At 44.6% G+C, this 22,018-nt stretch overlaps 2 protein-coding genes across 4 annotated transcripts in view; one reads left to right on the top strand and one right to left on the bottom strand.

The window, feature by feature from the left end:
• Positions 1 to 1,842: 1,842 nt before the first annotated feature.
• On the bottom strand, positions 1,843 to 21,622 carry ddx59 (DEAD (Asp-Glu-Ala-Asp) box polypeptide 59). Of its 3 annotated transcripts, none has more exons than XM_073033551.1 (8): positions 21,289 to 21,622; positions 18,130 to 18,875; positions 15,858 to 16,037; positions 10,819 to 10,908; positions 8,382 to 8,633; positions 7,484 to 7,636; positions 4,123 to 4,251; positions 1,843 to 2,373 (listed from the first exon to the last, which is right to left on the bottom strand). In XM_073033551.1, exons 2-8 carry the CDS (start codon positions 18,820 to 18,822, stop codon positions 2,104 to 2,106), a joined length of 1,767 nt encoding a protein of 588 aa, XP_072889652.1. In that variant the 5' UTR covers positions 18,823 to 18,875; positions 21,289 to 21,622; the 3' UTR covers positions 1,843 to 2,103. The 3 variants fall into 3 exon arrangements, with proteins under 3 accessions (XP_072889652.1, XP_072889651.1, XP_072889650.1); XM_073033550.1 differs by lacking the exon at positions 21,289 to 21,622 and adding an exon at positions 21,152 to 21,200 and having other exon boundaries at positions 15,858 to 16,034; XM_073033549.1 differs by lacking the exon at positions 21,289 to 21,622 and adding an exon at positions 21,152 to 21,200.
• fam234b (family with sequence similarity 234 member B) overlaps positions 20,550 to 22,018 on the top strand; it is a 52,597-nt gene continuing 51,128 nt past the window's right edge. Inside the window, exons 1-2 of the mRNA XM_073033548.1 lie at positions 20,550 to 20,771; positions 21,616 to 21,723. Coding sequence (XP_072889649.1) covers positions 21,627 to 21,723 — 97 coding nt within the window. The 5' untranslated portion in view covers positions 20,550 to 20,771; positions 21,616 to 21,626. The remainder of the gene's footprint in view (positions 20,772 to 21,615; positions 21,724 to 22,018) is intronic.

Consider the following 22,018-nt stretch of genomic DNA (forward strand, 5'->3'; position numbering starts at 1 on the left):
CTGTTGGTGAATGTACAGTCTCCGGAAATTAAGACCTCAGAGCAAGATTGCTGTACCAAGGGATATCAGGAACTGTTGTGCACTTAACTTCACAGAAACATGACTATCCCCCACCAATTTGGATGCAGCACTGAAGCTCGATGGCTTCAAGATTCTCCACGATGACAGGACAGTTGAGTCTTTTAATTCAGTGGGTGGAGTATGCTTTATGATTAATTCATTGTGGTGGACACGTGACAGTTCTGCTCACTCAACCTGCAACATCTAATGGTCAAATGTCATCCATTTTATCCACCATCATCCTGGTGGCAGTGTATATTCCGCCTCAGGCCAACGTCAGGCAGGTACTGGAAGAATTGAGCAATGTAACCAGCAGGCATGAAACTACACATCCTGCTGCCTTCCCTATCACTGCGGGAGATTTCAACCAGGCCAGCTTAAAGAACAACTACCACCAATGTATCACCTGTGGAACCAGAGGAGCCAACACACTTGACCACTGTCATAACAAGAAGAACACTTATCATGCCATTCCATAACCGTATTTTGAAAAGACCAATCATTTAGTGCTGATGACACTAAAACAAAGTGCAGAGGATATGGAGAGTCTGCAGAGAGATTATACGTAGGTTAAGTGAGGGGCAAGGGTCTGGCAGATGGAGAACAATGTTGGTAAATGCGAGGTCATTCATTTTGGAAGGAAAAATGGAAGATCAGATTATTATTTAAATGGTAAAAGATTGCAGCATGCTGCTATGCAGAAGGACTTGGGAGTGCTTGTCCGTGAATTACAAAAGGTTGGTTTGCAGGTGCAGCAGGCTATCAAGAAGGCAAATGGAATGTTGGCCTTCATTGCTAGAGGGATTGAATTAAGAGCAGGAAGGTTATGCTGCAACTATACAGGGTACTGGTGAGGCCGTATCTGGAGTACTGTATGCAGTCTGGTCTCCTTATTTGAGGAAGGATATACTGGCAGAGGAGGTTCATCAGGTTGATTTCAGAGATGAGGGGGCTAGGCTATGAGGAGGGATTGAGTCGCGTCGGACTGTACTCAGTGGAATTCAGAAGAATGAGAGGATATCTTATAGAAACATATAAAATTATGAAAGGGGTAGAGAAGATAGAGGCAGGAAAGTTGTTTCCACTGGTAGGTGAGACTAGAATTAGGGGACATAGCCTCAAGATTCATGGGAGTAACTTTAAAATGGAAATGAAGAGGAACTGCTTTTCCCAAAGAGGGGTGAATCTGTGGAATTCTCTGCCCAATGAAGCAGTGGAGGCTACCTCAGTAAATATATTTAAGACAAGGTTGGATAGACGTTTGCATAGTAGGCAATTAAGGGTTATGGGGAAAAAGGCAGGTAGGTGGAGATAAGACTATGGTCAGATCAGCCATGATCTTATTGAATGGCGGAGCAGGCTCAACAGGCCAGATGGCCGACTCCTGCTCCTATTTCTTATGTTCTTATCTGGCTGTACTTTACACTTAGTGTATAGACAAGAGGCTAAAGATGCAGTATCAGTGGTGAGGACCAAGAAGGTACAGTCAAGGGAGGTGGAGGAGTGCTTAAAGGACTGCTTTGAGTTGCTCTATTTAATTTTTTTAATATATACTTATTGTAATTTATAGTTTTTAATTATGTATTGCAATGTACTGCTGCTGCAAAATGACATATTTTACAACATGTGCCGGTGATAGAAGGTATTGAAACTTTTACCTCCAAGAATATAAGGAGGAGGAGGACTATAGCCTAAACTGTCAGACAGGCTCAAATGTGCACATGCAGACTCATCTGGTAGAACTGACATAATCCTTCAGATTTTACCCCATTTAAACAGATATTAAACAGATAGAGAAAGTTTATTAATGTATTTACACTATTAAGACATGTTCACATTCTTAAAGCAGCACTGAATTACATTCAGCCATCTCTATCCAGCTCTTATAATGAGGTTCTCATCCCATTCACCCCCATCCTCTATGTGAACACAACCTGACTAACACAAGCCCAGGAACGAGTCCTATGCAAATGACATCCATCATTGGTAGGTGGTGTTAATCAGGGCCAGCAGTCAAACTGTCTTCTCATCAAGAACCCTGGGCTATCGTTTCTGTAGCACACTGCGGTCGTGCTTCTTTATGATGTCAATCAAACTGTCCCCGGTCACCAGGTCTTGCTGCGCTCGCTGCTTGTTCTTCTGCTGCTCTCTACGCTGCTGCTCAATCAGGTACGGAGAATTGAGGAGCTGTGGGGGCAGCAGCGTACCTGTTGGCTTCACCCTCTTCACCAACTCCAGGAAGTGCCTGCTGCTGTTGTTATTCACAAAGGTAATGGCCGTTCCTCTGTGGCCCAAACGGCCTGCTCTCCCCACCTGCAATAACAAGTATGTACAACTTGTATTAGAGCTCAAGTACATACCGAAACTATGTTGCAGCACTTCCAATATCCCTGTGGCTGTGTCCTTCAAATATCTTTCCCCTCATAGTCTAACATGAAATAATTAACATACAGAACTCTCAAGGCAGCAAGACAAGTTGATGAGGCTATATAAATACATGAGATTAGGGTAAAGGAGGAGATAGTTTTGGGTCTCTTATAGAGAATTAAGGTGGATAAGTCCCCAGTGGCTGATGGAATATACCCCACGTTACTGAGAGAGGCAAGAGACGAGATTACTGGGGTTTAGATCAATATCTTCATGTCCTCTCTGGCCACAGGCAAGGTCCCAGAGGACTGGCAAGTAGCTAATTTTGTTGTATTATTCAAGAAAGGAACCAGGGATAATCCTGTAACTATAGACCAGTGAGTCTAATGTCAAGTGGTAGAGAAGTAACTGGAGAGAATTCTTAGGGATAAGATTTATGAGCATTTGGAAAACCATGGCCTAAGTAGGAAGAACCATCACAGCTTTATGTAAGGCAAGTTGTGTCTTACTAACTTGATTGAGATTTTTGGGAACATGACACTGGTGACTGATGAAGGTAGAGCTCTAGATGTTGTCTACATGGATATTAGAAAGGCATTTGACAAGGTCACCCATGGGAGGCTCATCCAGAAGATTAAGATGCTTGGGATTCAGGGTGCACTGACCATTTGGATTCAGAGCTAGCTTACCCATTGAGGGTAGTGGTTGAAGGGACTCATTTGAGCTAGAATGCGCTGCCTGGTGTGGTGGGAGAGGCGGATACATTTGGAATTCTTAATTTGGATAGGCACACGAATGTGAGGGAAATGGAAGGGTTATGGACACTGTGTAGGCAGAAAGGAACAGTTTAGATGGCCATTTGATAATTGGTTCTGCACAACATTGTGGGCTGAAGGAACTGTTCTTGTGCTGTACTGTTTTATATTCTATGAGATTTTTATTTTTATAAATAGAGCCATAGTAATGCTGATTCTTCAAGACTAAACTCAGCTGAAATACTCTATCCAGCTCTGAGCACCACCAGAGGTAGGTCTTAGAGGGAACGGAAGAAAGTGTGGCAGTTCTCCTTTGTAGTTAGGATCTGCACATATACAGGCTATGTACAGAGATAGAGAAGAAAGTGGAAGAGATAATTAAAAGTTTTCATGTCACTGAACTTCGATGTAACGGGTAACAAAAATCAAGAAGAAAATACTGCACAGAAATACTATAGATCAATTAGCCCTCTGTGCATGTGCTTAACACTTTTACCTAACAAAATTGGAAAAAAAAATTGATCCCATTGAAAATATTGTATCAATTGAACCCATTGTTTTGTTTGTTGTTCCTATTTACACCTTGTGGTGCATTGGGCAGCAACATTTCCATTTCTATAGCACTTTGTCTGGTTATTACGAGGCCCAGTTGCTAGCTGAACGCTCACCCCAGCACAGATGGAAAGCACGCAAGGAGCTGGCCGGATTCGAACCCGGAACCACTCGCCTCAAAGTCTGGTGCAGCTGCCACTGCACCACTGGCTGGCTAACTGAACCCATGAAAGGGGAAGATCAGACCCATCAATCCATCCAGGTCAGCATACAAGTTGGTTAGGCTAAATAGTCTCCTGCCAATTTGTGACTGTTGTAGATTTCAGAGTTTGGAACAAGAGAGCACAGTAAAAGGAAGTGAGGAATTCACACAGTGAAACAGCATTACCTGGTGTACATATTCATCCATGGTGCTTGGCATATCGAAGTTCACAACCAGTCTGACGTTGACAAGATCTAGCCCTCTCCCAAGAACTCCTGTGCTGACTACAACTTCATAGTCTCCTTGAAGCAGACCCTGGAAAAGATACACATCAGCAAGTCCTGGAGAAATGATGTTGAGCAGTAACTCACCTTTGTAATCACTTAAATGCACCCCCTCCACCCCAAATTCTTCCCCCTGCAGGACATCATATTCACCCGCCAGTGAGAATGGTAAAATTTGCTAAAGTGCCAAAAAAAGCCCAGAGTAAAGCAGAAAAGGAAGGAAGCAGCAAATCTGTAGCAGCTCAACTTCTGGGCAGCAAAGAGAAAGTCTAATTAATTTAAATTTTTTCCCTGAAATATTTAGTACAATCCCCAGTTGGAGTTTATGTCGCTGGAGACGGAATTTACGTTGCACTAAAATCCCAAAATTAAATATGATAAATGCAAGCATTAGCAAGCTAGCCTAGAAATAGCACCGATGGAAACTGTTAGTCTACTGTGAAAACCCAGCTGTTTTATTAATGATTTTCCAGGATCAAATGAAACATTATAACTTAAGAATAAGGTGTTAATATTTAACCACAGTAGGTGGAATCTGATGGAAAGCCTTCTGCCATGGCAAACATGTATCCCACTAATTCATAATGTCTTCTACTAAATCTTCTACTGTTTCAGTTTATGATACATAGTGGATAATCTTCCAGTTGCAGTATGGGCTCAGACTGCCAGCTCTCTAGCTATGGCTCGGAGGATTATTCTTTCCAAATGAGGGGTTCAAATTTCACTTCAGAAGCTTGAGTATAGAAATATGGACAACTGCACTACTGCAGTGATGAGAAGCTGGCGTAGAAACCTTTTTTTTTGCTCTCAGATAAAATGGGTGGACACAAAATATCAAATGCCACTATTTAAGAGAGGGGGAAAAACAAGCTTCTTGGCTAATCAACATAACTGAAACAGTGTGGGCATCTACATGTATCTAGCTTCATTTGATTCTACTATGCTTTTGGATGTCTTAATCTTGAGGTTAAGGATGACTTCATTTCACTATAAAGATTGTGCATTTCTGAGATGGATAATGAGATCAATAAGGAACCACTAGTGGGGTGGGTGAAACTTGTTGGAGAATTTCGATTGGTGATTAGAGAGGTTATACATTCCTTTCAAATGTATATACTCTCTAACATTCCTTCCTGAAGATATCTGTGATTTCCTATCATGGAGACTCAAGATTCTTGATGCTTTACTGGATATCCTTTGACTAGATATGGCCAGGGATTTCCACTGGTCAGTAAGGAAGCTACATTTTCTCAGTGAGTCTTTGAGAACACGCAAACCATTTTATATCTTCTGGAAATCTCTAATTATGAGGAACTCTGTATAGCGCACTTGCTTCAGAATAAGGTGTCAGCACAGGACAACATGGCTGTCTACCAGAGCTGGTTGTGTGTGACTGGAGCCTGGAGTCAAACATGGACTTAGAGAATTCAGGGGAGACATCCAGAGATGTCTATGCAGATTTCTAAATCGTATAGGATAACATGGATCATCTAGGCCTGATGAGTTCCTCCAGCATTTTGCGTGGGTTGCTTTGGATTTCCTGCATTGCAGATTTTCTCAAGCAGGGATCAGTGTTGCCTGGTAGATCACAAGATTAGTAGTGGATACAGTATTTGTCTTCAAATGCTTTTTCTTTTTTTTTTCCAGCTGAACACCGAGCTGGAGCAGTAGAGGTAATGGTTAATTACATCTTCAATGCCTGTCTTCACTGAGAAGTTGTTCTCAAGTTATGGGAAAAAAATCTATTTCTCCCCAGTTTTGCAATGTGAATTTTGCAGGGGTGGAAGGTAATATCATGCGTTGGGAGCAGCTTGGTGCTAGACCTTTGCCTCAGTTTAAGGTCTATACTTTTTATGCTAGAGTACAAAAATACAACTGCAGATGCTGTGGATCAAAGAATACGTACACAACGCTGGAAGAACTCAGCAGGTCAGGCAGCATCCATGAGAAAAGAGTAGCCAATGTTTCGGGCTAGAGTAAAGCAAAATGTTAAGAAAATTTTCCACTATCTCTCCTTGTTGAACTCTTGAAAGCTTGAGAAAGGCTAGTAGTTGGTGCTGTTCCCTACTGTTTCGTTCAGTTTGTTGCTTAGTGAGGGTCACATCCATTGCAGTTACTGCAGTCATTGAGTCTGTGCTATGACCCTGGGGTGAATTGTTTGGCCACTGGAAGGGGGAGCCTTGTCTTTCCTTAAGTGGAGCACAATCGAACATCACTTTTCTTGAAAGTCACAATGGAAGTGGCTTTGAGAACCCTTGGCAGGCCCCCCACTTCCTTGACCAAGTCATGAATTTTTGCCAGTACTTCCCTGTGCTTTAGAACTTCAGCATGGATCTCATTCTACAGGGCTTGATAGTTCACAGTTAGTGTTCAACTTTTTCAGATGTCTGTTAGACTGGGGCAGCACCAGATGTAGTGGATAATTTTAGTGGTCTCAAAGAGAATTGTACTTCTGGAGATCTCTTCAAGTGCTCCTTTTCATATCCAGGGTCTATCCTGACGAACTCTTTTCCATTCTTGACTCCCAGTGGAGTGGATCATTTCTCTAGATGGTCATCAGTTAGTTGCTGGATCTCCCCATGTCATTCCACTGACCATCTGGCCTTTAGCTCACATTTTTGTTGGCGATATCAGTAAAGTCACAATATACAGGTAGATTTAAATTTATTTCCTTTTCTTCCAATATCTCATTTGTATTGGGCAGTGTTGCTGCTTCATAGCTCTGTTGATTAGGGTTCAATCCTGATCTCTGGAGCAGTCAACATGTGGGTTGCATGTCTGCCGAGTCTATGCATGTTTCAGCTGGGTATCCCACATCTCACTGATGTGCTAAAAGATAAAATGTCTGTTGGATACCCTTTGGTATAAGTGATTATACCCAATGGTTATTTGAATGAGATGAAGGAAAGGGGATAGCACTGATGGGATTGCTCAGTTGGATGCTGACATGTATCCGAGGAGCGAAATAGTCTTCTGTGCAAGGGAGGAAGGCAGGCTGTTCTTTGAGACATTTTCCTGAATAACAAGTCCTAGGAGTCTTTTAGACCTCATCAGAAACACATGTCAATAGTGATCAGAAAAATGAACCCAGGATAAGTTTCCCTTTTCCAAATGTACAGAGGGGCACAAATTCCCATGGGGAGAATACAAACTCTGCCCTTGTTCTGATTGGCTGAACTGATTCCAAGCAAAGGTGGACGCTGGGCAATGAGATTTAGTAAAACACTGCACTAATCATGCACTGGAAGTCAGTCTTCATTTACCTGTAGGATCTGGTTCCGATCGCACTGGGCCTTGTCGGAGTGAATGGCCACTGACTTCAGGCCAGTGATCGTCTCCACGGCATCGGACAGCAGATCAGCTCCCAATTTGCAGTCCACAAATACCAGCACTGGTGGGTGAAACAGTTTGCCATCCTGTACAAGTGCAATAAACAGAAAACTCATTAAAATTTCTACCTTACAATTTATCTGTATGTTACCACAATGGGCATATATTCATATTTCCTTACAACATAGAAGGTTGCTGTTTGGTCCGTTGGCCCTACGCTTGCAGAGCAATTCCACCAATTCCTTTCCTCATTTATTTCCCTTAACCATTCCCCTCTCACAGATATCATCAACCCCCCCCCTCCCCATTCTCTTATCACCCACATCCACACCAAGGATAATTTATGGTAGTCAATTGAACTGCAGACCAATAAGTCTTTAGCATGTGGGAGGAAACTGGAGCATACAGGGCTGGGGTGTTGGGGAGGAGAACCTACATAGTCACAGGATGAACATGCGAACTCCACACCAACAGCTTCAGAGGGCAGAATACAACTGGCTTTGCTGGAGTTGAGAAGCTACAGCTGTCTGCTGTGCCATTGCACCCAGGATACCACACAGCAGCTGGGCAAGCCTGGACAAACACATCCCCACTCTCTCCTTTCTTCACAACAGGGAATCCTGTGATGACAAAGTATAACCATAGATTGTCCCTGCTAGCTAGTAATTCCTCACAAATCAAAGACCAAACTTGGCTCAGTTCCCGAATTTCTCACCACATTTTATATGTGAATGGAACACAGCTGTTCCCCAATAGTTCCTTACCACATTTAGGGCTGGAATGGAGACTTTCTATTTTTAATTCACACAAAACAATTCCAAGTCTACTTACATTCAGAATCTCAAATAGCTTTTTCTTCTTAGATGGCTCCTCCACCCACAGGATGATCTGACGGACATTAGAACAAGGCTGGTTCATTTCTCCAACTGTAATCCTGATGGGATCCTGCAGGAAATGGCTGGCCAGCTGCTGGATGCCTGCTGGGATGGTGGCAGAGACAAGAATTGTTTGATGCTCCTCGGGCGTTTGCTCCAAGATATCCAACACCTGTTGCTGGAAACCCATCTTCAACATCGTATCCACCTCAACAAAAGATCATGCACTTATGTTTTATTGCCAGCAACTGTGCAGCATGTACGTTAATTGTTCTTTTCAGGACTGGCAAGACCAGTCTTTAGTTTCCCAAAAGTTATAGTGGGCTGCCTTCTATAACAACCATGATCCATCAGTGGATCCATCCTCATAGTACTACAGGAGACTTAAACCTAGTGATGATGAATAATGACAATATATTTCCAAATTGGGGTGCGTGTGACGAACAGGTGATACTCCCTTATAGCGACCACATTTGGGGATCTAAGTGGCTAACTTACTTAATGCCCATTATGCTGTTGGCATTTAGGGCAGCAATGAAAGTCTTCCATTTCTGTCTGGCTATACCGTTGATCACAGAGAAAGAAAGATTCTTCATTGCTGTTTCAATAACAATGTTTTTCTGACCAATTAGGGTTGTTAGTCCTGAGCTGTACCCCTGAATGTGGAGACTCTTAGTCTGGCTCTACCCTGTTTGGCCTGGGTGACCCTACCAAGAGCCAAAGCATAAAGCTCCGTCTCCAGCCAACAGAGTTCTCTGAGTCTTTGAGGCACATCAGCCTCCAAACCACAACAAGGCTGTGGTCCTCTTGGATGATAGGCCACTTCAGAATCCATAAAACCAAAGTGAGAACAAGTCATCCTTGATCATAAAGGACAGCCCAAGAAGAAGAAATGCATGAAATCCAACACAAAGCATCTTTAACAAGGGCTATGGGGTCTTTCACTGGCAGGATTAGTTGTTAACTAGAACAATGCTATAATTGGAGACTACACTGGATATATGGAGAGGGCTAGATAAAGATTTGTATTATCTCCACATGGAAAATAAACTCAGGTATGCATTGGTTGGTTGAGAAGCCTGCTTTCATGTTGTTACTTCTGCACATTGTTCCCACAATGGTCTCCTATAAATCAATTCCTATCAATGGATAGGTACTAGAATACCATGTATAGTTCTGGTCACCCTGCTACAGCAAGGATGCCATTAAAGTGGAAAGGGTACAGAAAAGATATGAGAATGTTACCTGGAGTGGATGGTTTGAGTAATAAAGAGAGACTAGATTGGCTAGGACTTTTCCCTGAAGCATAGGAGGCTGAGTGGTGATCTTACAGAGGTTTTAAAATCATGAGGGTATTGATAAGATGAATGTTTTTTCCCCCCACGGTAAAAACTAGTGGGCACAAGTTTAAAGTGAGAGGGCAAAGATTTAAAGAGCATCTGAGGGGCAAGATTTCCCCTCACACAGAGGCTGATGGGTATATGGAACAAGTTGCCAGATGCCAGTGGTAGAGGTAGGTACAATTACAAAATTTAAAAGACTTTTGGACAGGTACATAGATTGGCAAGACAGGGATATGGGCCATCACAGGCAAATAGATTCAACTCAGTTAGAAAAGTTGGTTAGTATGGATAAGGGTTATGGACAAGCTGAAGAGCCTGCTTTCTGCGCTGTTCCCTAATTGCTGCTTGAGCAGTTGAATTAGGGAGTAAAACACCTTCAGCGCCATCTCATCAAACAATTACAGGACATGTCCAGCAGAGTCAAAGTATTCCAATAACACAGTAAAACATTATGATGAGAGGTGCCAAGAGGCTGTTTAGTCTGGCTAGAGTATCTACAGCTGAAGGGGGAAGTCTCAGAATAAGTGGCTTGCCAATTTGGCCTGAAACCAGGGTGAACCTCTTTACTCCAGTTTAAGGACCTTCTGCTCCAGAGGGCAGTGAGTCCTCATTCACCAAGTATATTTAAGGCTGAGATTGAAAGACATCTGGTGCTGAGGGGAATCAAAGGTGATTTGTACTGGGCAAGAGAGTGATTCAGATGTCTAGTACAACCTTAAACAACAGCAGAGGAAGACTGGATGGACTATATTGCTTCCCTCAGCATAAATTCTCAGGAAAACTATCCCAAGCCCAGTACAATAGTAGGTAGCAATTCAAGATTATCAGCTTGTGGCTTCTTACGGGGCCAATACTGCTTAGAGTGGAATAAGAGCAGTCCAACTCATTTCAGCTTGAAAGAGTGGGGTAAGAGGCAATCAGCTAAGCTGGTTTGATCCTGCCTCAAGAGTACTGAATCCCAAAATGTCTCTAAAAGGAGAACACTTTTATATGGAGAGACTAGATAGGCTAGGGCTTTTCCCAGAACTGTGGCGACCTGAGAAAACTTACCTCATCAACCACCACAATCTGCAGTCCACACAGGCTGATGGCTTCTTGCTTCAGTATTTCCAGCAGTCGGCCAGGGGTGGCAATAATAACCTGCAGAACAGATCTACCAATCAAAATTTAACATCCTGCAGAGAGGGCTGTTAGAGGAGAGGCACTCCTAGAATGGGTGGAATGGATTGAGATGGGCCGAAGGGCAGTCTGAGGGGAAAAGATGGAAAAGGAGTAAACAGAGCTTGAAGGGAAGGAACCATTATGAACATCAGACCACTGCAAAGTACACAGTGTGGATTAAGTCAGAGTGAATGAAGGGAAGAGGAGGTGGTTCTGACTAAAGTTAGCAATATGGCCAAAAAGGGAAGGAATGATAGTCCCTTAGGGAGGGGATGGGATAGGACAAGGTGCAGAAGGCAGGCAGAGAAGCCTCCACGAGTGAGAAGAGATCGACAAACTGCCCATGGAGAACATGAAGAAGAGGCTGGTGGAAATCAGCCACAGATATCGGTTTGGAGGGGGAAGTCCTGTGTTGCCCTGATACTCCACAATAATTTTGAAATAGCAGAGAAAAAAAAATTATACAGTATTCAGTGATGTGATGCCTACTATGTTATAGACTGGAAAACACCAAAGGAAATGTCCTATATTAAACAATCTAGTGTTAGTTACTGCTTTTCTTTGTCCCGCTTTCAAATGCCCTTGCAAGAGCCCACATATAGCTAGCTGGCCCAGCTCAGCATTACAACAGACTGTTACTGAGAAAAACCTTCCCCCAACTACTAAAACGGAGACAGCAGATGAGTAGCAGTAACACAAAGCTGGAAGATTAATTCATGGGTGGAGCACAACCTACAAAGTGGAGAGCTAAATACCGGTCATGAGTGTTTGGGTTAACTTTAACTCAGCTTTGTAATTGGAGGATAAAGTCTTACTCCAAAATTGGAGCATAAAATCCTGACCAATTTCTCTCAACTGCCTTGGTTGATGTGCCTAATAAAGTGGCCACTAAGTGCACATCTACCCATTAATACAAATATCTAACCAGCAAATCACGTGGCTGCAACTCAATGCTTAAAAACATGGTCAAGAGGTTCAGTTGTTGTTCAGGCCAAACATAAGGATGGGGAAGAAATGTGACCCAAGTGATCTTGGTGATTTTGACCATGGATAACCATGTGTTACAACAGTTGTGTCCAGGAGAGCTTTTCTGAATGCACAACACATTGAACCTTGAAGTGGATGGGCTACATTATCTGAAGACTACATACATTTACTCAGTGGCCACTTTATTAGGTACAGAAGGCTGTTAGCTGTAAAGGGTTTGCAATGTGTTGAGATTGTGAAGCTGCCGTTTGCTGCACCCAGGATCTACAATATGGAAGTGTTTTGAACAGGAAGTCTGACCACACGGCAGACACCTTGCATATTAAACCATTATATTCACAAATCTTCATCTGACAGCTGAAGTGTACAGAATTAATCTGCATTTAGAATGCCATTGTGGTATGGTAGTCTAGTAATCAAGTTCATATTAGTATCATGATTAGGGAAACAAATCTGGAATACGTTAGTGTTGTGGCTACGTTAAACCGTAACACACGGGAGCAGAATTAGGCTATTCAGCCATCAGCCCTACAAAGCTACTCCATTTGCTCATGGCTGATTTATTTTCCTCTCAAACCCATTCTCCTGTATTCTCCCTGTAACCTTTGATGTCCTTATTAATCAATAATTCATTATCCTCTGGTTTAAATATATACCCATTGACATCGTCTCCAGAGCAGTCAGTGGCAATGAATTTCACAGATTCACCACACTCTAAGTAAAGGAATTCTGTGTATTCTGTTGTAAAAGAACTTCCTTCTAGTATGAAGCTGTGCTCTCTGGTTTTATTCCCTTAATCTGTCCAAGACTTCCTGCAGACTCAATGCTTCCTCCGCACTGCTTGGCCCTCCACCAATATTTGTATTGTCTGCACAAAGCCGTAAGTTCTGTCATTCATATCATTAGCACACAACATGAAAAGTAGCGGACCCAACATCGACCCCTGTGGTATGTTACTAGTCTCTGGCAGGCAGCAGCCCAACAGGAAAGTTCCTGGGCTAATTATCTTAGTGAGTGTGTTTGAATATAGAATCACAAACTATCAGAGCATAAGAGGTCATTTTGTCCAATGTACCAATGATGGATGATGGATCTTTGAAAGAATAATCTGATTAGCCCCACTTTCTTATTACAATTTACTTTTGGAAATTACTTTTATGTACCCTTTCACTCCTCTTTTGAATGGTTCACTCCTGATATAACAACTTACAAAGTAGAAAATAATAACATCTTTCATCTGGAATTTATGATGAACCCCATCACCCAGGGCATGCCTTTTTCTCATTGCTACCATCAGGTAGGAGGTACAGAAGCCTGAAGGCACACACTCGATGATTTAAGAATAGCTTCTTCCCATCTGCCATTAGATTTTAAAATGGACATTCAACCCATTAACATTACCTTACTCATTTACTATAATTCACAGTTTTTATTTATGTATTGCAATGTACTGCTGCCACATAACAACAAATTTCATGACATGTGCTGGTCATATTAAACCCAATCCTCATCACTCTGTCACTAGAAACAGTTTCCTCCCATTTACCATTTTTTTTCTGTTTAGTCACCTACATTAAGCCTTTCAACCTTCTCCACCAATTCTTTCATAGAACCACTTCATTCATTCCATTATCAGTCTAGAAAATTTCTTCTGCACCCTCCTCTAGATTGCCAGCCTGCTGAAAGTGCTGTGGCAGAATACTTCACCTGTGGTCATATTAGTAACTTATAAAGGTTTAGCTTAATTTCCTTCGGGGCAGTACAATAGTGCAGCGATTAGTGCAACATTTTACAGTACACCAGCTGTAAGCTCGGGGTTCAATTCCTACCATTGTACTGTCTGTAAGGAAGTTATACATTCTCCCCATGACCTCATGGATTTCCTCCAGATGCTCCAGTTCCTCCCACATTCCAAAGAAAGAGGTTAGGGTTAGTAAGTTGTGGGCATGCTATGTCGGTGCTGGAAGCATGGAGCTACTTGCAAGCTGCCCCAGCATATCCCCGACACAAGCAATGCATTTCACTGTGTTTCAATGTACGTGACAAATAAAGCTAACCCTTATCTTCTTCTGTAATTACTCTGGTTGTAACACCAAGCTTCTTCTGCAAACTTCTAACCTGACCCAGTTTAAAAATAGTCAGTAAATTACAAAAACAGGCTGCCCCATATTAATATCCATGAACCTCTCAGATCGACATTAAATCTCAACTGGTTCCCTCCAGAAACATGCTGTATTTTGCACGTTGGGTAGGATCTGGCTCCAGACCCACATCAATGTAGTGGTTCTCTACTACATTTTAGATGGGCCATAAACTTACTAAAGCACAGCACTCTGCTACCAGCAATTTGGAAAGAAATCACAGCAACACTATGTCAAAGAGACCAAGGGCAATAATCCTATTAGTGAAAACACACCCCAAAAATTAATTCCCTTTGAGGACCGGGTTAAGAAACATTTTCGGCACTGTCACAGGACACCACCTTTTACAACCTTTCCCCTTACTTTCTGAGGTGACATATTCTCTCACTTCATTATACACTTGATCTTTGGTAGGAATGCTCCAACTAGAACGATTTATGTCAATGTACAACATGGCTCTGAGTGGTAAACAGCAAAATTAATGAGCAGTGGGAGAGACAGGGTTATCAGTCCCAAGCATCCCCAAAGGCATTTCCTCCATCATTCCACTCTGCCATTCCAAACGTAGCCCCAAAATAAGTGGTTTTCAATATGAATGGTTCCACAGGCACAGAGATAACGTCTGGGCATCCAGAAAAGGGCTCCTAAGCCTTGGTACTCCCAGATGAAGTGCTGACAATCAGGGTGAGGTCTGGCTGCATGAGAGAGGTGGTACAGGGTGACTGAAGATCGGCACAGTACCAGAGCCAAGTCCTTCCATCCCTTCAGGCAGCTCTTCTGATTTACTGTATTCCTGACTTTAATCACTCCACCACTGGGTTCCACCTTCAGCTGTCTGAACACCTGAATCCTCTCCCGTGGCCTCTCTGCCTTCCTCTCCTCCTCATGGTCGCAACTTAAAACCTTTCAATTTGACAAAACTTTGCACTAATTGTCCATAAAGTACTTGTGTCAACCCTTTTTCCAAAAAGAACATTTTAAGGCTGTCTGTCTCTCCTTCCATGATGCTGCCTGACCTGCTAAACATTTTCAGCATTTCCTGTTGTCGTTACAGATTATGGGCACCTGCAGCTTTTTGCTTGGAGTTGTACCAGGGATGGTTTTGCTACAACAAAGGTGTGACATAGGTGCATGGATTGGTGGTGGAGGATGCTGGCAGTGGAATCACTGGTTAGCGGCATTGGGAATTCTGGGACCTTTCAGCAATCTCCTTAACTCAAAAGATAACCCCTTCAATTTTTGTACAGGTTAGAAGGGAAATCCTTCAGTGTGAATCATTGTCTGAACCTGGGCACGGTTTCAGCTGTGGAAACCCTGTGTGATATTGTGTGCCTGCAATGGGCCATCAATAGTGACATTAAAGCAAGTTTCTCAAAGCCTGATGCTTAGTTCCAACGCTGTGGCTTGGATGTCACTGGTGAATAAGCCAGACCATAACTGACCCTTACACAGATGATAGAACCAATCCGAGTAGTGGCAGTTCTCAGCAAAAGATACAGTTTACAGAGGAAAAAGACGAAGATAACATCAGCCTATATTCCTGATCTGACAAGTACAATTGGAAACTGTATGTGTGTGAAATCTGTGAGGATTGGCCTAAAGAGGTTAAATAACACTTTGTAATCATTATTCACGTTCTTCCAAGATGGTTGGCTATGAGAGCGTGATGGTGTTTCATAATATCAGGTGACAGAAAACAAAGGTTTAAACTGAAAGGGATTCAATAAGGATTAAAAAAATCTCTGAAGGTCAATATCAAAGGGCAAGGAGCAGGACGGCACACATTGCTCCAGATCTTACCTTAATGTTTTGTTGAAGTCGATGGAGCTGAGGTGGGAGGGGCATCCCCCCCACCAGCAGTGCTGTCCTCATGTTGGGGAGACCCATCATCAGCTCCTTGGCCTGTCTCTCAATCTGAATGGCAAGCTCACGTGTTGGAGTCAATATCAACCCCACAGGCTGCTGGAGAGAACATTTCTTCTGAAATGAAGGAAAATAATTCTCATTTACGAACGAGGAACAGAAGTAGACTACTCAGTCCTCCAGTCTGGTCTGCTATTTCACCCCCCCCCCCCGCCCCCTTCCATATCAGATCCCTGCCTTTCTGTCCTTGCATCACCCTCCAGCAGCCGTCCTGAAGCAGGGTCTTGGCCCAAAATGCCAACTGCTTTTTCATTTCCGTGGATGCTGCCTGACCTGCTGAGTTCCTCCAGCATTTTGTGTACGTTGCTTTGGATGTTCAGCATCTGCAGAATTTCTTGCGTTAACGATTCCCCCTACATTCCCTTGAATGCATTGGAAGTTCCTTTCCTTATCTGCTTCCATTATCACCCATCAGCCTCTCTCTTGCAAATCCACTTCTCCCTCTCTTCAACTAGGCTCCATCTGTCTGTCATCATTCACCCCTCCACAGTCAACCAATAATCTTACAGCCCTTGTCCTATACCCCCCTCCTCTTTGTACTGGCTATATCCACTCTCCAGTCAGTTATAGGGCCTTGACCCTCCGATCTACCGGCTATTCCCAGGGACACATACTGAGATAGCCATCAAGGGCTGCTGGAAGATCGACTTGATGAAAGACACTCTTCGGGTTGCCCAAAGCTTAGTGTTCAGTACAGCAGGATGTACATAAGGGAATGCTGCTGACTGCCACATTTCAGACTGGAGGAGTATGTGCTGAGGGACACACTGAGTTTGCTACAACCAATGCAAGGGCTCTGTGAAGAAGGACCGCAATTCAGACACCTTACGCTACTGCACACAGAGGGGTTGAGTCTGGTGGTGAATCCCCTCGAACTCTGAAAGTGTGTATCACTGACGGTGGTAAATGTTGGTAGCTCAGGATGGGGCATTTGATGTTGCAGTGTTTGCCAAGCTTGGCAATTAGCTTGCAGACATTTCATCACCACTCAAGGTGATGTCCTCAATGCGCAGTTGTTGGTGTTTCTCTCTGGGAGCGTTCGCGTTTATATAGTCCCCCGTTCGCTTGCCCAAGGGTGTCCTGCAGGCTAGCAAAGGGAAGGATTGCCCTATACCTTCTTTGTTAGAAATGTATCTCCACCCGACAAGACAATTATGGAATTCAAATTCATTTAAGAACATTTGTTTTTACGTAAGCAATATGACCAGAAATAAAACTACTGGATTGATTCAAAAACCAATGTGATTCACTAGTTTCAAGAAATCTGCTCAATGTTTGGCCAAAAATCAAATAGACAATACCCTCTGGACCTAGTACTACACTCAGACCTTCAAAAAAATAAACCGGACAGATCACTCAGCATCAATCTAAGCACAGATGATCTTGCTAATTCTCTTCATAAGCATTTGGGGAGAATATGAAAATCGTGATGTCTGTCTCAGAGATTAGAGCATAGAACAGGGGTTCCCAACCTTTTTAATGCCATTAACCGAGGGGGTCTGTGCACGGTAGCGTAGCCACACTGCCTAACATTCCCATGTAAGCTGGCTCCATTCGCTCATGTTTGGCCCAATTCCCTTTAAACCTTTCCTATCTATGAACCTTTTAAGAGTAGTTAATCATTCCCTCCTTGTCAGTTGCTTCTGCATACCGACTGCCCTCTGAGTGGAAAAACCTGTCCTTCAGGTTTCTGCTAAATCTCTTCCCTCTCAGATTAAATCTATATGCTTTTTTTGTTCTTGATTCCCCAACCAATTGCCACTTGTTGCTGGCCCCAAATGCCACCCAGCCAACTCTGGGCACCTTCTGACTCTGCCTCAGTCTCACAGACTCTGTCCATCTCCTTCTGGCCCCGCTGTAACCCAAATGCCAAACAATCCTACTCATCTCTTATTGGCCACACAGCCTAATCATCATCTTTCAGCCAAACCCCACTGGTCACTGCCATGCTTTATCATGTTATGGCCTCACATCAATGGCCATAGGCCCTATCCATCACCTTCTGCCATCGCCCCAATACAACCTAGCCCCACCTCTTTCTGGCCCCACCTTAATTATCTCAGCTTATACCCCACTGGACACACTGCCCTGTCCATCATTCTCTGGACCTCATCTGATTCCCTTTCCATCTTCTGGCCTTGCTGCCTACCTCCCTCAGTGCTGCCATGATGGCTGGGAGTAGGAAGGCCGCCGTCTTCCCTGAGCCGGTGTCAGCCGCCGCTAGCACGTCCTTCCCCGCCAGGCCCTGTGGCAGCATCTGCATCTGCACCGGGGTGGGGCTGTGGTAGCCCAGCCGATGCAGGTTGGCGCTCAGGGTGTCAGGGAAGCCGCAGTGCTCGAACTCCACGATGGGCCTGAGGGTGGGGCCCTGCACAGTGATTCCCAGCTGCTGCTGCAGGGTCTCCACCTGCCCATCTGACAGGCTGGAGATAAAGGGGTGCTCCCGGTACTGGCCGTCCGGGACCGCTTCCTCCCGGCTGGACTCCTCTGCGCCTTGAGGGCCACCCGCTCCCGTGATCTGCTGCAGGTGCTTGGCCTTGCACTCCAGGCTGCACACGTCAGTGTCCGTCTCGTCGCAGATGTACTCCCCGTAGCGGCCGCACACAGAGCAAGCCGGCTCCCCCGGCTCCGGCCAGCGCTGGCTTTGGCTGAGGGCCTTCACCGGCTCCTCGTCGCCACTTTCCCCGGCTCCCGGCGGCCCTCCTCCCCCTTCAGCCGCACAGCTCTGGGCCTGCTGGCTCTCGTCGGGTTCAGAGTTGCCAGCCAGGGTCCTGCTTCGCTTGGTCGCGTGCTCATTGCTTTCCTCAGCCCTCTTCACCTTCAGAGACCTGGGCACAAACATTGTCCGGTAACTGCTCAGCACATTCCACTTCCTGGAACAGGGGCAGGGGGCATCTGCGGAGAGACAAGCATCAATTGCTAGTCAACAACAAATCCTGTTATCTTCCTATCACTATCCTCATGCGGTCATTTTAAAAACTTTATTATTCCAGCTAAGATGTTAACTTGCAACAAGAGAAAGATATTGAAATAGATCTGCACATGTAATACCGTCTAAAACAGTGAATTTAACACAGACAGTGACTGAAATTGCCTGGAAGGGGACACACTTCCTCTGGTTCAGGAGCACCTGGCTTCGTCCCACTCAGGAAGCTTCAGCACAGCAGAATGGGTGTCCAGGGCACCACTGTTAAACCAAAGCTCTGCTATTTGATTGGATGCCAATACTACTTGTTTGCATTTTCCTGCCAGTGGCACTTGCAAACACTGTTAGTGTGGCTACATTAGCTGCTACAGATCTACACCTCGGGTGGTGGGGTGGAGATGTGTCTCTACCAAAGGAGGTGCAAGGAGTGCCCTCCCTCCACTAGCCTGCAAGTCACCCTTGGGCAAGGCATGGCACCTGCTTAGCTCCCCTATCAGGGTCACGCGAAGCCATGAGATCAGGTCATACAAGGAGCTGGTGCATATCACAAGTCCTGGTTACACGGCCACTGACACCAGGCAGATAATCTCTGAAGAGTAGTGAATATTGAAGAGTATTCACCTGTCTAGTGAGGACACTGCCCAGAAGAAGGCAATGGCAAACCACTTCTGTAGAAAAATGGACCAAGAACAATCATGGTTGTGGAAAGCCCCAAATGCCTACATCATACAACATGGTATATGATGATGATGATTATATCTATACCAATAGGATGAAGAGCAGTAAAGTGCTATTGATATGTCCCAAGGACCTGAAAGTGCAAGTCCCAACAGTCAATTTTACCTTAACCAGAGATTCCAGTTGACAATATCCATCTTTGGCACTAGCCTCCCCACCACTGAGAACATCTTGAAAAAGCAGTACCTCAGGAAGGTGGCATACATCATTAAAGATCCTCACCACCCAGGACATACCCTTTTCTCATTACTACCATTGGGCAGTTGGCAGAGGAGCCCGAAGACCCACCCTCGATGATTAGAAACAGCCCTCCTCCCAACAGATTTCTGAGCGCTTCACGAACACGACCTTGTTAATCGTCTTTTGCACTGTTTACTTTGCAGTTTACAGTAACTTTTCATGTCTTACACTGTACTGGTGCTGCAAAGCAACATATAATGCTGCAGCTCTACAAAACGCTGGCGAGACTTGGGGTATGGTGCAACGCACACAAAATGCGTTGCTGGTGGATCAGCTGATCAGGCAGCACCTACAAACAGCTGAACCTTCATCAGAACTGGAAGGTACTGGGGAAAGAAGCCAGAAAAAAAGGTGGGGGGAAGGGGAAGGAGTGCAACATGACAGGTGATAGGTGAGACCAGGTGAGGGGCAAGATTGGATGAAGCAAGGAGGTAGGATGTGATAGGTAGAAGAGGTAAAGAGCTGAAGAAGGAATCTGATATGATAAGCCAGTGGACCATGGGAGAATGGGAAGGAGGAAGAGCATCATATGGAGGTGATGGACAGGAAGGGGAAGAGAAGGGATAAGAGGGGGGAGCCAGAATTGGAGTATTGCCTTCAGGTCTAGTCACCTCATCATAGATAGCATGTGGAAGATTAAGAGAGGGCGCAGTGGAGATTTGCCAGTTCGCTGACTGGATTAGAGAGCATGTCTTATTATGAAAGCTTGCTTAAGCTAGGGTTTTCCTCTTTGGAGCGAAGGAGGATGAGAGACAACTGGATAGAGGTGTACAAGATAAGTATCATAGATACTGTGCACAGCCAGTGCCTTTTCCCCAGGCCGCAATGGCTAATACGAGAGGTCATACCGTACTTTTAAACTGGAGATAGTTAGGAGGCTGTCAGAGGTAAGTGTTTTTATATGCGGAGAGCGGTAGAAGCAGATACATTAACATTTAGATTCAGATAGGCACATGGATGAAAGAAAAACGGAGGGCTCGGTGGGAGGGAAGGGTTAGATGATCTTGGAGTAGGTTAAAAAGTCAGCACAACATCGTGGGCCGAAGGGCCTATGTATACGCTAGTGATAATGAACCTGATTTTAATTCCGGTTTTTGAAACGCTTCTACATCCCACGAACAAAAAAATACAGACACGCAGAAGTGACACTGCAGGCGTCCAAAGTCATGTTCGTTGTAATGGGTCACAGAACAAGAAGCATTAAAACAGTTTCAATCGCAGATTAGAGATATCACGAAGAAACACAGGAGGGAGGCGTTGATGTTACCATGATTATCCTGCCCGCTCCGCCTCGTTACCAAGCTATAACCACCCATCCGCTTCACCCTGCCCGCTCCGCCTCGTTACCAAGCTATAACCACCCATCCGCTTCACCCTGCCCGCAGTTACTACGCAGACACTAACCGAATCGACTCCAATCATCCAGCTATCCTCCAGAACTTTCTTCAGCTGAGGGAGCCGTGCACGAACCACCGAGACCTCACAATCTACCCCTTATTGTGTCCGACGCTGCATCAAAGTACCGAGACCTTGTGTTGGTCCGGAACCGCTTCTAGCGCACACATTTCCACTGGAAACTGTGCAACACCAGAGAAAATCCGGCTGGAACTCCAACAGTCGTTTTCAAAAAAAATACAATTTTCGTTAACGAATTGAAATATGATTTATCTAATTATTTTAAACTGAATTCCTCTGCTCACGTGCTCTCAATGGATGCTGGAAAATAAACAGTTTAGAAGAAGATGGAAAGAGGAGCTCCTGGGACGTCAGTCCCCGGCGCCTGCGCAAGGAGTGAGTGTATGATGGCGGCTGCTCTGTCCAGGGCGCTGAAGCTCCCAGGTAAGTGGCTGGGTCCGGAGAATGGAGCCTTCCACCAATGACGCGTCCATTTAGACCCTCCACTGTCCTTCGTGGGCCCCGCCCCATCCTCCGATCCCTGTTTGTCTTGCTCCCCACATCCACAAACCTCATCCCCCACGATTTCTCTGTCTTCACACCACACTCCTTTCCTCCCTCCCTCCCACTTCCCAACTACCCTTCTCTGACTCTCTCTCTCAATCTCTACTATCTCTTCTTCTCCCTCACCTCTGTCTCATTCCCAATCCAGATTACCTGCCACCACGTACCCCTCCCT

The sequence above is a fragment of the Hemitrygon akajei genome, chromosome 31 (assembly GCF_048418815.1).
Source record: "Hemitrygon akajei chromosome 31, sHemAka1.3, whole genome shotgun sequence".
Taxonomy (NCBI): Eukaryota; Metazoa; Chordata; class Chondrichthyes; order Myliobatiformes; family Dasyatidae; genus Hemitrygon; species Hemitrygon akajei.